Here is a 15,727-nt window from a genome sequence, read left to right as displayed (position 1 = left end):
AAACCGGAGTGCGCATTGCGAGAAAACTGGCGAATAACGCAAAAACTTCTCCGGTGAGAAGTTTGTTTTATCACGGCTAATTGAATATCGCCCATAATGGGGAGGAGGAATCAAGTCTAGAGACTGCTAAATGCAGTAATCAATTTCATGCACCATATTCAGAAACTTGAAGAATAGTTAGTAACTATTTGTTTTTGTTTCAGGTCAGTGAGGTGTTCAGCCAAACCCGCAATGGAGAAAACGTGAAAATCACAATTACGTTGACAAATGAGTTGCCACCTACTTCACCTACTTGTTTTCAGTTCTACAACGTTATGTTTCGAAGGTTAGTTTTTTATTATTATTTTTTTTTATTTTTTTTTAATGTTAATAAACGGTGCAGTATGTTTAAAAGGGAACAACCAAGATCATTCTTTGATGTGTAACTTATTATTGTTTCTAGTATGAACTGCAAAATATGCAGGTTAATTATGTGAAAATGCACGTGAGAGAATAGGCTAACTCCTACACTTTTGGCAGGGTTGGTTTTGCAGATGTCGAATACATCCAAATGGGGGATGAAGATGTGGCTGGCATTTCCGTTGTGCAGAAAAGGATGTTGTCAATAGTGAGGAGAGAAAATGTTAAGTTTACGTAGTTTGTGTCTTAACCTTTGGTGGGTTGTTAGTGATGAGTGGCTAGTGACAAGATGGAGAAAACTAATTATTATCCTTGAATGGAGTATTTCTCAGAACAAGGACATTTTGTACAATGGTAATTGATACAATTTTTTCCGCCTTGAAACAAGCCACTCATCACTTCTTAAACCCACCTACGGCAAGGTTGAGAACAAACACGAACATAAGTAATGAGCTTATCCCTTTCTTTTCTACAGAAATCAATTACTGTCAGGTTGTGGGCTAATAACGGCCGTTACTCACCTTAACCCCCGGCTTCCCCTGACCTCTCGGGGGGTCAGACGCCAGGTGCGGCGGAGAGTGACGCGCTGAGCATTATTCCTGGGGTCTGCTAGGACATCCATGTATCGCTCTGTGTTTGGTTTCTGCAGTTACCGTCATGGATGTAGCCATGACAGTCTACATCACTTAATTAGCTTTTAACCAATGGTAGCGCTGGTTGCTGTCAGCTCACTCCATCCTACAGTGGACCTTAGGGTATTTAGCTGGGCTCTGGATAACAGGAAGTTGCCTGTAAAACGTTGCTACTTCCAGTGATTGCTTGCTGTTGCAGCATTCCAGGCTCCACTCTTTTCTCCTAGTGTAATCCACAGTGTGTGTACTCAGTACGTCATCCGAGTACTATCTCCTAAGTATCATTTTCCTGTTCCAGTTCTGCGTCTGGCTCCACAGTGTGTGTACTGAGTACAACATCCGAGTACTATCTCCTAAGTGTCATTTTCTTGTGCCAGTCCTGCGTCTGGATATACTGTGCGTGTACTCAGGGCCTTATTCAGCAGTCCACTCCTGAATGCAGATTCCCAATGTGCAGAACGGGGCTGCGAGCCCGCATGGAGACCAGTTTGTCACCGCCGTTGCGGAGGAGAGAAGAAGCCAGGATCTCCGTCGTGTGACGGAGATTTCCTGGCCTCTTCCTCTAAACTGCGGCGGCCGGCTGCAAGACCCCATGGGTCACCACACCCGGCTGATGGTTCGCAGATTATCCGATGCTGCGCTGAATAACGCAGCTCAGAGAAGTAATGCGCAGGAGGTGTAATGCCTCTTGCTGCATTAACATATCTGTAAGGATCGCAATTGCAAAGCTGCCTGCTGTTTGGAACGCCTGCCGTTTGTGGGCGGCCCTACTGACATCACTCGTGATATCAGTAGTGGACTTCCTGCTCTATTAGAGGAGGAAGTCCACTCGGCTTTGCGAGTGCTGAGACTCTACTATAGGGTCTCCTCGCAATGCCGATGGTCGCGATAATCGTGACCATCGCCAGGCCGCCCTCTAAAGCTGTGGGTGGTCACCCACAGCTTAGCGAGCGGCCTGGACGCTGGAATTAAAAAAAAAATAATAAATACCCCGCCCTGATTCGGAGCGAGCGCTCACAAATAACGAGTGCCTCTGAATCAGGCCCTCTGGGCCTGATTCAGACCCGCTCGCAAGCGAGTCGATAGCCGGGCAGTACGCATGCGCGAGCCCTGGAGCAAGTGAGAAATAACTCGCTCCGGCGCTTGCATCCAAAAGGGGCGGCTGCCGAAGTTGATCGACAGCTCGCCCAGTTTGGTAGGCGGGTCAGGAGGGGGCTGGCCAAACGGAGGCTTTCCCGAAGGATGTCAATGGTGAGCTTCCGGCTCTATTGGAGCCGGAAGCTCACGGGCTTGCGGAAGACGAGACCCTACCACATGGGTCTTGTCGCAAGCCCCGATGGTCGCGACCATCACCTGGCCGCTCGCTTAAGCTGTGGGTGATCACCCACAGCTTAGCAAGTGGCCAGGAGGCCGGACTGAAAAAAAAAAAAAAAAACGCCCTTCAGACCAGCAAGCGGGTCTGAATCAGGGCCTCTGTTCTCGAATCTCAGTATAACTCCATCTCTGTACTTCCACTACCTTTCTGAAGTATCCCTGTGTTTTCAGTCTAAAGATGTGTGCCGACCCTCGTGTTTTGGATCTGGATCTCCCCTGGTTTTGGATCTGAATCTGGTTTTGGATTCTTTTTGCTTGGTTTTTTGGTTTTAGATCTGGATTTTTTTTCTTAAAATAACATAAAAACTGCAAAAATCACAGAAAATGGGCCTGTTTTTGTTACTACAGTATTATTAAACTCAATAACATTTATTTCTAATCATTTCCAATCAATTTTGACCACCTCACAATATAATTTTTTTCATCTAGTTAAGGCCAAAAGGTTGCATCCAGCTAGCTGGCTGACTAAGCTAAGTGACACAGTTGGCGGCACTGAGAACCGAGGGCCTGATTCAGAGCCGCTCGTAAGCGGCCGTTCGTTCGCTCTGAGCGATGTTCGCACAACTGCGCATGCGTATGGGTCGTAGTGCGCATGCGCAAACCAGTCATTGCGGTCGGAAATCGTGTTCTCGCAAAACAGCGAGGTTCTGCTAATTTGATTGATAGAATGTACCATTTGTGGGTGGTAACAGGGGAAGGTGCATGAAAACGGGGGAGTGGAAATCCGAACGCAGGCGTGCCAAACGGTCAAAAGGGCGTTTAATGGGAGTGCATAATTAGTAAAGGCACGTCATCGACCACGTCACTTGGTTGTCTTTTAGCCTGTACTGCTCGCAGTGATTGCAGTTGGAAAAACATACCACAAGCACTGCGAGCAGTTCAGATGCCTTTCGATGTTCCCGATTAATCTTATAAATACCGGAGATGATGTGTGGTGCGAACGGCAAAGGGGCGTCTTTACAAAATAGCAAGCGCATTTTTCATTCGCTTGCTCAGACATAGTGGCGTCAACAAACCGCAAAGAGCGAGCGCTCAATTAAAATAGCCGGCCCCTTTTTTGGAACGACAGTCCGCAAATAGCGTCCGGCTCTGAATCAGGCCCCGAACCCGCTCATCCCTAATTCAGTCCTTGTGTTTCAGTGCAAGCCATTCCTCCGTGTTATTCACAGTGATCCCTGTGTTAGTCGTGTTTAGTTTATTATCCTAGTCTTCTGTCACTCCCAGGTACCTGTCCATAGGGCCTCGACCTGCTCACTTGATGCGGCGAAAATCATATCCCAATTGGAGGGGTCACTGGAGAAAACCACCAAGTGAGTTAGACTCTGCGCCTCTGAGCAGGTCTCGCCAAACCTGGGTTTGACCTCAATAGGGAGACTTAGTCTGTCACCCCCGTCATTCCTCTACAAATATCCTAAACCACTCGGTTCTTAACCTCAATAGAGGTAGTCTCAGTGCCTGGTTGTGACAGCAAGGCCAGTCCGCTTTGGCCTCTTCAGACCTACTACGAGTTCGACAAGGGACCCGTACTGTGGGAGTGTACGTGGTTCAATTTCAAACAATTGCTTCCGAATTAAAATGGAATGACGAGGCGTTTAAGGCAGCATTTCTTCATGGGTTGTCAGACAAAATTAAGTATGAACTAGCCTCTCCGTGTTCCTGAGTCTTTCTGAAGTAAATGTAAAAATGTAAAAAGATTGATCTGCGCTACAGAGAGCGAGCGGCTGGCTAGTAAAAGGCGTGAAAATCGCTTTAAGGACCGATTTTTGCCATTTGTGCCTTCTTCCTCCTCTGTGCCGTCCAAAGAGGAGCCTATGCAGGTCAACAGTTCACGCTTAACCTCGGCTGAGCAGACTCGCCAATTCCAGAACTTTACTGCGCTGCCCCTTGACATGTTCTTAAAAATTGTCCTCTTCTCTCGTGAAACGAGAAACCCTAACTGGTTCCGGGAGCGTTCGGTGGGGGTGTTTAATAAACCTTTCCATGTAATAGATAGCTTACTACCGGTGGACATTCGTTTCAAGACTCGAGTCAAAAGTATTAAAGCCTTGGTGGACTCGGGAGCCGCCGGAAATTTAATTATGAATCTTTGACTTAAGAATTGGAAATTCCGGTACTACCTCTCCCAAGCATATTGACTCTCTCTGGAGTAGATGGCAATATTGTCCTTTGAGACGTCATTTATTCATTTACCCTACTATTTTGTCTTCGTGTAGGATGCTTACATCAAGAGGAGACTGAATTATTAGTTCTACCTTAAACTTCCCATGCATTGGTGTTATGTCTACCTTGGCTTCAGACTCTAACCCTATACTGAACTGGTCCAGCATGCACATACTGGCTTGGGGATCCAAATGGTTTCACCGGTGTCTTCCTCTTGTTGTTCCAGTGCGATTCCCAACATGTCTCTACCAATTCTTCTTTCATCTGATAAATCAATTCCCAAACCGGACTCTTGTTTACCAGAACCATATCAAGATTTTTCTAACTTTTTTTGTGAATAGGCTGCTGATAAATTGCCTCCCCATCGCCCTTGGGACAGTGGCATCGACCTAGTTCTGGAACAGTACCACCCCGTGGCCGTATCTATCTGCTGTAGGTTCCGGAACCGCTGCCATGTCGACTATATAAAGGAGAATCTTGCCAAGGGTTTTTGTAAGACCATCTTCCTCCACGGCTTGGGCTGGATTCCTCTTTGTGGAAAAAAAAAGACGGGTCTCAGCTGTATAGACTCGCGTGGGCTGAATAAAATCACAGTAAAAAATAGATATCCTTTGCCTCTCATTTCGGAGCTTTTTGACAAGGTTCGTGGAGCATCCCTCTTCACTGAATTGGACCTCCGTGGAGCCTACAATGTGATTCTTATTAGGACAGGAGATGAGTGGAAAACAGCTTTTAATACTCGTGACGGCCATTATGAGTGCTTGGTGATGCCTTTTGGGTTGTGTAATGCGCCAGCGGTTTTTCAGAGTTATGTAAATGAAATATTTCCAGACGTCCTTTATAAATTTGTTGTGGTCTATCTGGACGACATTTAAATTTTTTCTGAAAGTTTACAGTCCCATCACCTACACATTAGAGAAGTGCTATCCCGTCTTCGAAGCCATCACCTGTACGGGAAAATCTCCAAATGTCTCTTTGAACAGTCTTCTGTGCCATTGCTGGGGCACATCATCTCTGGAAAATCTCCACAAATGGACCTGGACAAGCCAAGTGCAATACTAGACTGGCCTGAACCGAATTCCTTGAAAGCCATTTAACGGTTTCTTGGCTGCTCCAATTATTATTGGAGGTTCATTTTAAACTTTTCTACCATTGTTGCCCCCATCACAGCTCTTACCCAGAAAGGAGCTAACCCATCTCATTGGCCTCCTGCAGCCGTAACTGCCTTCCAAACTCTTAAGACAGCTTTCTCCACGTCTTCAATTCTTCGTCAACCACAACTCAAGAAACCATTTATTTTAGAGGTTGATGCCTCTTCTGTAGGAGCAGTACTTTCCCAGGTGGCTGAAAATTAAAGGAATCGCCCTTGTGGTGTTTTCTCTAGCAAATTTTCCCGGAAAAGAAGAATTACGCCATAGGAGACCAGGGGGTATATTTACTAAAGTGAGAGTTTTTAGAAGTGGAGATGTTGCCCATAGCAACCAATCAGATTCTACTTAACATTTAATTAGCACCTTCTAAAAGATAATAGATACTGTAGAATCTGTTGGTTGCTATGGGCAACATCTCCACTTCTATTAACTCACTTTAGTAAATTTACCCCCAGGAGTTATTAGCTATGAGATTGGCACGGAGATATCTTATGGAAGGCGCAAAGTTTCCTATTACAATCATCATGGATAATAAGAACCTTCTATAGCTTAATCCCATCGTCTGAATGCCAGACAAGCTCGTTGGTCTCTCTTTTTCTCTATATTTGATTTCAAGGTCCAATTTTGTCCTGGTGTTCAAAATAAAAAAGTTGATGCTCTTTCTCGGTCCTTTCTGCCTCCGCAAGAGGAAGATCAACCTTCACTTCATCCAATTCTCGATCCCCTTGACTTCGCTCACACCCAACTTCTGACTCCACCTCCTCGCAATTTTTTTGTTGCTCCTCAGTTACGTAATAACTTACTAACCTGGGCTCATGCCTCTTTGTTTGCTGGTCACTCAGGAATCCTCAAGACCTTTAAGTTCTTACAGCGCTCCTACTGGTGGCCCTCTATGAAGGAAGCGTATACAATCTGGAAGCCGGCTGCCTTAATACTGGTAGCCGGCTTCCCGACTGTTATATCCCGGCGAGGGATGAGATGTAGACGCCCGGCATTTCCCCGACGCCGGGAGACCGGCGCCCGGCATCCCGATCGAAGGGATGCCGGGCACCGAGAGCGGACAGCCGCGGGGGATTTAGGTTTAGGCCACCCGGGGGGGACTTAGGGTTTGGCAACCCCCCGGGAGGGTTAGGCTAGGGGGAGGGAGGGTTAGGGTTAGGCACCCCCAGGGGGGACTTAGGGTTAGCACTCCCCCGGGGGACTTAGGTTTAGGCAGCGGGGAAGGGGGGTGGTTAGGGTTAGGCACCTAGAAGGGGGATTAGGGTTAGGTACTTGGGGAGGTTAGGGTTAGACACCCCTAAGGAGGTTTAGGGTTAGGTTAGAGAATACTATCCACGATCGGGATTTCCAGCGGTGTCGGGCTTCCGCTGCCGGGAACTCTGCTGATGTCGGGCAGGCGCTGACGGGAATCGAACCACTGGCCATGCGGCCGGCGGTATTTCATACCGATTCCGAAGGAAGACGTCAGGAATTTTATTGTTTCTTGTGCTAAGTGTGCCTGGCACAAGTTGAGTTGCCACCTTCTAAAGGATATAACACGTTCTGGGTGGTAGATCGATTTTCAAAGAGGATCTACTTGATCCCGTTGGTTGGACTTTCTTCTGTACCACAGCTGGTCAAAATTTTTATCCGGGACATCTTTCGTCTCTATGGATAACCTAAGGAAATAGTGTACGATCAGGGTGTGCAATTTGTGGCCACATTTTGGAGGGCTTTGAGTTCTTTGTGTGGAATTGAATTAAAGTTTTCATACACCTATCACCCGCAAACAAATGGCCAAACACAGGGTGAATCAAGAATTGGAGACGTTTGTTAGACTCTTCGTATCTTAGTCTCAAGACGACTGGGTCGATTTGTTACCTTGGGCAGAGTTTGCCCATAACTTTAGGTTCCGGACTTTCAAGAATTACCTCCAATCTGCCTGCCGTAACAAATTAGTTGAATCATTTTCTGAAATTTGGAAGAATATTCATTCCTTGTTAAAGAAAACTTCTAGTAACTACAAGAAGTTTGCGGATTGAAAACCTCTTGCCGTACCTCTTCTGAGAACTGAGGACAGGGTATGGCTGTCAACCAAGAAAATTTGGTTGAAGGTTCCCAGCATGAGATTTGCTCCATGCTTCATCGGACCGTTTTGCATTCTTTGGGTCCAGTGGTGTATAAATTGGGGCTACCCCTTGAAAGTATCCAACACATTTCATGTTTCTTTACTTGAACCATTAATTCTTAATCAATTCCAGCTTTCTCCACCCAGGACGCCTCAAGTTCATATTCAATTGGGAGTTGAGTTCGAAATAGAGAAATTACTTATTTCCCAGCTTTGGTTGAATTGTCTTCAGTATCTGATCGACTGGAAGGGCATGGATCAAGGCGTCTGATGTCCACGCTACTTTCTGAAGACATTTCCCGATGAGCGTTTTAGGTGTACGGAATCCACCCTGAAAGGTCAGGTTGCGGCCTAGGATCGGCTGTTCACTTCAGCGTCGTCTTCCCCTGACCTCTCAGGCGGTCAGACGCCATGACGCTCTGAGCATTATTCTTGGGGTCTGCTAGGACGTGATTTGGTTTCTTTGGTTACCGTCATAGATGCAGCCATGACAGTCTACATCACCCGATTAGCCTGTACCCAATGGTAGTGCTGGTTGCTGTCAGCTGACACCATTCTCCAATTGACCTTAGGGTATTTAGCCGGGCTCTGGACAACAGGAACTTCGCTACTTCCAGTAATTGCTTGCTGTTGCAGTGTTCCAAGCTCCACTCCTTTCTTCTAGTGAACACTCCTAGTGTAATCCAGTGTGTGTACTCAGTACGTCATCCAAGTACTATCTCCTATGTGTCATTCTCCTGTTCCAGTTCTGCGTCTGTATCCAGTGTGTGTACTCTGTACATCATCCAATTGCTGTCTGCTTAGTGTCATTCTCCTGTGCTTTTGTGTCCTTCTGTTTCCCACTTGTGTTGGATACCTGACCAAGGGCCACGACCTGCTTGCTGGGTGCAGCTTAAACTCAAATCCTGCTTGGAGGGGTCACTGGTGAACACCTCCCAGTAAGTTAGACTCTGTGCCTTTGGTCAGGTCTAGCCAACAACCTGCACTTGTGGATGAGGAAGACATACATCCAGGTCCCTCGCCTTTGGTTCTTTCCCCAACCTGGGTCCTCTAATTCCAATCCCTCAGCGGAAGATTTCCATTGCCCGAACGTGACAATAACCTTTACCACCAACAACACCAAATTTCTCAGCACCATAGATACAACACCCACATCTTGAGTTATCCTGAACAGCGAAAGATGTAAACTGCCTCTAGCCTGGAAATCATGTGCCATACGCATGTTTCAAGGGGTACTGCAACTGAGGTGACCAAAAAAGCCTGGTCTATGGCTCCTTTGCTCTTTTCGTTCAGCTTGTGCCTAGCTCATGGGAGTTATGTAATTGTCTCTTCCCCTAGATGCGGGCTTCTGTGTTGGACACCCAGCCAGGTTCAACAGCAGTCACTATGGAGGATGTGGCTTGAGTTACAGATTTTATTACTTATGTGCAGGGGCACCCTTGTTTCCATGTTGGGATGAGTCAGGATATGACTCTTCATCTCATGAGTAGGGCATAGTAGTAGGGCATTGTGGTGCCCGATATAGATTTGAAGATGTATAGATGAGAACACAGGTTGGCATTGCATAGATGTCTTAGTTTAGGCAGACTTTCTATGGATGATAGAGCTCCCAAAATATTCTGTCCAAAAGGTTAAGAGTGCATCTGTTTAATTTGTTGAAAATTTCTTGTGATGTCAGTCATGTTGAGGTGAGAATTTTTTTGTGTCAACAATTTCAGTGCATCGGAATCTGTATGTTAAATCTTCAGATTTAGATGTAGAACCTACTGGGACAGCTTTCTTTCTCTGGTGGGGTCTTATATAAACCACATCTGGGTAAATTCGTTTTGCAAGCCAATGTGGTCAAGTGTTCCCTTTTGTTGATTTTCCCTAAATCTAAAAGTCTACTGTTTTGGTTCTTTCGCACCTTTTGTGGTCAGGTCTCTGTTCATCAATGGACAGCAGAGAGGCAGGCAAGCTTCAACAGCCTTCTTCAGGTTCCATAGGGCTCCACAGGGAGACAATGGGGTGTAGGTGGTACTTGGAGGACCGGACACCAACAGCAAAGCTTTTTCATATCCCAGGATGCTCCGTCCTTCTCCCTATACCCAGCCCACACCCTGAAGGCAAATAAGTTTCGTTGGTGTCCGGCAGGAGCTCGATCACCGTTAGACAGTAGCAGCCCAAGCGTTATTTTTATGATTTACTTTTATTTTAATTTTTTTACTTCAAGAGCAGCAGCACTAGATAGTCCCCTGGACGTCTGCACTGCAGCTCCTGCCCTCCGCGGCACCGTGACACCAGCCCTTGGCTAGGTTCTCTCGACGGGGCTCCGTAGGGAGCTAGCTAGCAAGGCTTCTCTGAGCAGACCGGAGACGCTGATTTGGACACCGGTTTGTCCAGGACTGCACTAGACCACCAAGGAATTAAAAGCACCAGTGATCGCGGTGTGCCAAAAAAAATTGTGGGTCCCTTCAACCCCTCACTTTACTAAATTGGGGTCCTACCTGACCTTTTCTGGGTCCTATCGGAATGAATATCTAAGAAATTAAACAGAATTAAATAATGAATGCTAAACTGTTTTGTAAAGCATTAGTTACGTAGTAAAACATTTTGTTAATTTTTATTGCACAATGAGACATTTTTCCATAATAGACTCAGGTGCTGGTAATCTACATTAGAGCTGCCAGTGTTAGCCAACTAAAGTTTTAGGGGCCCATTTATCATCGAATATTTGAGGTAAAATCCCCGAAAACACGTTTTCGGAGGTTTACCTCAAATATTACGTTTCCCCTGGATGTATCAAGGAGGGACCGCAGCAGGTATCTCCGATACCCACTGCGATCCCTCCATTCCCGCTGGCAGCCGCCTCCCCCATGAGTTTCTATGGGGGATGCAAGATTTACCAATTTCCGGAATGCGATGCATTCCCGACACTGTCCCTCTCAGCTAACGCCATTAATAATATTTATTTTGCCATCAGCAGGCTTATCATGCTGGCCCATGATATACAAAGATCCCATCAATAGGAAGCAGAGGCTACACATCAATTGGGAGAAGTCCTGGGACTTCCCTGACTACTGCCAGCACCAGTAACAACCCCCCCTTCTCCACTACTCCTAGGATCACTAACAACCCCCCCACTACTCCCAGCATCACTAACAACCCCCCCCCACTACTTCCAGCATCACTAACAACTCCCCCACTACTCCCAGGATCATTTACAACACCCCCACTACTCGCTGCATCAATAACAACCCCCTATCCACTACTCTCAGCATCACTAACAACCTCCCCACTACTCCCAGCATCATTAACAACCTCCCCACTACTCCCAACATCATTAACAACCCTCCCACTACTCGCTGCATCAATAACCCCCATCCACTGCTCCCAGCATCACTAACAACCCCCCCAGTATTCCCAGCATCTCTAACAACCTCCTATCCACTACTCCCTGCACCACTGACCCCCCCCACCCACACACTACTCCCAGCATCACTGACTCCCCCCCCCCACACACACACACACACACACACACTACTCCTTGCATCACTGACACCCCCCCCCCACACACACACACACACTACTCTCACTACTGATAAAACCAGGTATACACTTTTGTTAGTTGGGCCACACACACTGTGATGATGTACAGTCAGTTTAGGATACATTACAACTCCCTGGGGTGCAGCACTCACCTCCTCACTTGGGGAGATTGGGCACCGCTTCTTCAGATGGCCCCAGTTCATGAGGTTGCCGGTGTGCAGGGTGAGAGTGTGGGCTTTGCCCAGCAGAGTCATGGCCGCGCCGCTGTCGGTGGTGTTCATGCCCTGGCAGATGATTGGGTTACACCTCCTCGCTCCAAGAACGAGGAGCAGCTTCTGAAGCGGCAGCATGATGACTCTGCACAAGCCCAGCGCTACACACACAGCAGTAACTGAGTAACGACTCATCACCGGCCAACGCACACCGCTAGTACTACCACTGTTGCTGGGACTGCCACCGGCGCCAGGTACCGCAACATGTGCAATGCCCAGCAAGGTGACGCTACTACCACGTTATTGTTGTTTTGGGATCCTGGGGGAGCGCGTGTGAAATCCTTCTTTAAATCTCTCTACGGCTGTTGGCGCCAAGTGGACGCACCTGGCGTATGGCGATACGCAAATGAGGAAGAAAAGTGTACGCAACGTGTGAAGAATACGCAATACCTTCCTATATTGTAACAGTATGCATAATAATTGCTATCTTCATATCAAAATACAATGTGTATTACAGTGCAATATATATATATATATATATCACAGTATAGTAACCTTATGTGAAAGCAAGTGAACACACACACCAGTTTCTGTGGTCCAACGCACAAAAGTAATATTGTATTTAAAGTATATATGACATTATTATTAAAAGTTATACAATGGTACAATATAGTTCAAGAAAAAAGGTCAGAGTTACAAACCAGTATACATACGTTTGCATGCGCTCCTTGGATCTAGAGTACAGTCGTCACCAGATGACTGGTAGAATACAGCTACTGCTGTCTGGATCAGGGGAGCCTAATTTATACAGTTAAATTATGGGTGTGTATAATAGCAGGCTGTGTCATCTTCCATTGGTCCAGGGGTGGGACGTTTCCAGTTCACTGGGGATCATTGGTTGGTTCAAACAGTGGGCGATGCCTAGGCTCAGAATGCTATTACAGGACTTCATCTCTGGGTTCCCTCCAAAAAACTAGCTCAAATCAACAATTGTTATATGCTATTATTAAACCGGCATTGCTAAATCTGCTTGCCACAATGTGCGACAATCTATTCGCAACCACCGGATTTATGCTAACACAAGTCTGTACATTATGACCCTAAACACGATGTTAATGTGTGGTTCCATCCCTGGACTATATGTATTGTGTGAGCCACGAAAGCTGGGATATATATAATACATTGGACATGTAATATAAATGTCCAATTCGTTCTTTATAAATTGTTATTTTGGATAGACTGTATAACTATATATGAGAAATAGATTAAATAGATTTGAACATACTGTATAAGCCAAATGTTTTATAGCATGCATGTAGATGTATTTGTTTTACAATGAGACTATGGGTCATTGTATAAGAGACAATTTTTTTTTTTTCCTGCTGAGATCACTTAAAATGCACACAGATAGTGATATGCGCAGGGAAGTAGCGCGGCCAGCCAATGAGAGTCATACAGACTGATTGGCTGCTGTGCCATGGAGGGAGCCGGCTAGAGGTCACTCATGAGCTCCCATTCCGGCTCCCCCTGCAGCGGTTGATGGGAGAGACGTCAGCAGCGCAGCCCCGCAGTGGTTGATGGGAGGCCGGGAGCAGCGGTCGTCGGCTGGAGCGGGGATCAGGTAAGTTGTCTATTTTTTTTTTCTTTTGTGAGTATGCGTTCCTGTATAAAGGGGGCTGCTACTGGGGGCACTGTATAGGGGGCTGCTTCTGGAGGCACTGTATCATGGGGCTGCTACTGGAGGCACTGTATCATGGGGCTGCTACTGGGGGCACTGTATCATGGGGCTGCTACTGGGGCACTGTATCATGGGGCTGCTACTGGGGGCACTGTATAGGGGGGCTACTACTGGGGACACTGTATAGGGGGGCTGCTACTGGGGGCACTTTATAATGGGGCTAGTACTGGGGGCACTGTATCATGGGGCTGCTTCGGGGGGCATTGTATCATGGGGCTGCTAATGGAGGCACTGTATAGGGGCAATCGGTATGAAATGCCTCCATCCCTCTGGCCGGCAGTTCGAATCCCGTTCGCGGCAGTCCGACAGAAGCAGAGATCTCGGCAGCGGAAGCCCGACAGCAATGGAAATCCCGATCGTCCGTAGGTAAGTAAAAACTAACCTAACCCCCTAAACCTCCTTAGGGGTGCCTAACTCAAACCTAATCCCCCTGTAAGGGCCTAACCGTAACCCCCCCTTCCCCGCTGCCTAAACCTAAGTCCCCCCCGGGGGTGCCTAAACCTAACCCTCCCTCCCCCTAGCCTAACCGTCCCGGGGGGGTGGGGGGGGTGCCTAACCCTAAGTCCCCCCGGGTGCCCTAAACCTAACCCTCCCCCCGCAGCTGTCCGCTCGCGGCGCCTGGCATCCCTTCGGTTGGGGAAATGACAGGTGTTTAGATATAGACGCCTGTCATTTAACCCTCGGCGGGATAAAGCAGTCGGGAAGCTGGCTGTCGGGATTAAGACAGCCGGTTTCCCGATTGCATCCCGTATAGGGGGCTGCTACTGGGGACACTGGCCCTGATTCAGAGCTGGACACTCTAACAGAGCGCTCGCTCTGAATCAGGGCCGTCCTCTTTTTTTAGAGCTGCCTCTAGAGCTGCATAGCTATAGCGAGCGGCCAAAAAGATGGTCGCGATGGTCAAGACCATCGCGACCACCGGGCTTGCGACGAGACCCTTGTGGTAGGGTCTCGTTGCCGCAAGCCGTGGAGTGCTTTCGGCTCTATCAGAGCCGAGAGCACTCCGGCCCCAGACGGTAGGCATTCCCATGGGAACGCCTCCGTCTGGGCAGGCTCGCCCACCAAAGGGGGCGTGCTGTCACTCACCATCGACAGCACGCCCCCTTTGTAGTGCATGCGCACTGGGCCAACATCGACACGCTTGCGAGCGGGTCTGAATTAGGCCCACTGTATAGGGGGCTGCTACTGGGGACACTGTATAAGGGGCTGCTACTGGGGGCACTGCATAAGGGATACTATTTAAGCCTGGGGGTACTGCATAAGGGGCCAGTCTGGGTGCACTATTTAAGCTTGGGGGCACTACTTCAGCCTGGGGTCACTGCATAAGGGCAAAGCTAAACTACAGGGGGCACTGTATAAAGGGCACAAATACAGGGGGCACTGCATAATGGGGACTTTTGACTGAGAGCCAGTGGGGGAGCAGCCTGAGACCTGACGGGCTGGATTGGTAAGGGAGATACCCCTTTTCCCGTCGTGCATAATTGCGAAGGCCCCCACCCGGGTACTTTTTGATGCCACCCGGCTGGAAAAAAATTCTGGGGAGAACACTGGATCTGATTCAAAGATTAACACTATAGCAACAGCCACTTTTTCTCTGTGGCAGTGCTAAATTATGCAGATGCTGCAAGAGTCGTCTTGTGTAAAAAGACATCCATTGCTGGCTTCTTTAAACCACTGCTGCATCCGAAGAGGTAGCATCAGATTAACAGTAAATCTGTACCCAAGGAGGCACCCACTGTCTTCATCACACCCAGAAACTATTGCCGATGCGCCCCCTCTTTCTGCCATGCATGCTTTTGCGTAAAACATCGCAGAAACCGAGCTACACATTTGCAATGTGGTTCCTGCATTTTTGCAAATCTTCAAACATTGGAGATGTCCATAAAAATCAATTTACGTAAATCTCTGAAGAGGCCCAATATTACCTGTGCTATTAAAAGCACACATTTTCCGTTTATAGATAGGGCATTACGTGCCCTTTATCCACCTAATGACAATGGCTTTGTTTGGTATTCTTGTCTTTCAAATGATCCGGCACATAACTAGCTATTGTCTGGTGTCTCCTGTGACTTTCAGACAATATCACCCAGCACTACAGAAAAAGTTTGTTTCCCATACATGGGGTAGGGCACATTGTGCCATGTCACCCCCATACTGATGCATGTATAGGTGGGGGCACCTGTGTTTGAAATTATATTCCCCCTTAGCAGATATTAGAACTAATTCAGAAGTGCATATAGTACATATGCCGCACGCAAACAGCCAATGTTTTCAGTGTGCGCATGCGTCCCGATGGTTACCACACTAAGCTGCAGAACTAATTAAACTTGAGCTGGAGATTTCAGTGGGTGACCCTGGGAGGTATCATGGGGGTGTCTAATCGAATATCGGCCTGTCGCAGTCAGAGATTTGCGTCTAAAGACACA

General features: G+C 47.5%; 1 protein-coding gene across 1 annotated transcript in view; it reads left to right on the top strand.

Annotated features, from left to right (window-relative positions):
* The window catches only part of PIWIL1 (piwi like RNA-mediated gene silencing 1), a 414,830-nt gene that overhangs the window by 127,087 nt on the left and 272,016 nt on the right, over positions 1 to 15,727 (top strand). The window contains exon 6 of the mRNA XM_088482106.1: positions 204 to 325. Coding sequence (XP_088338232.1) covers positions 204 to 325 — 122 coding nt within the window. The remainder of the gene's footprint in view (positions 1 to 203; positions 326 to 15,727) is intronic.

Source organism: Taudactylus pleione, unplaced genomic scaffold (assembly GCF_031769625.1).
Source record: "Taudactylus pleione unplaced genomic scaffold, aTauple2 ptg000282l, whole genome shotgun sequence".
NCBI lineage: Eukaryota > Metazoa > Chordata > Amphibia > Anura > Myobatrachidae > Taudactylus > Taudactylus pleione.
The sequence above is the reverse complement of the archived record's forward strand: the minus strand, read 5'-3'. Positions and strand labels throughout refer to the sequence as shown.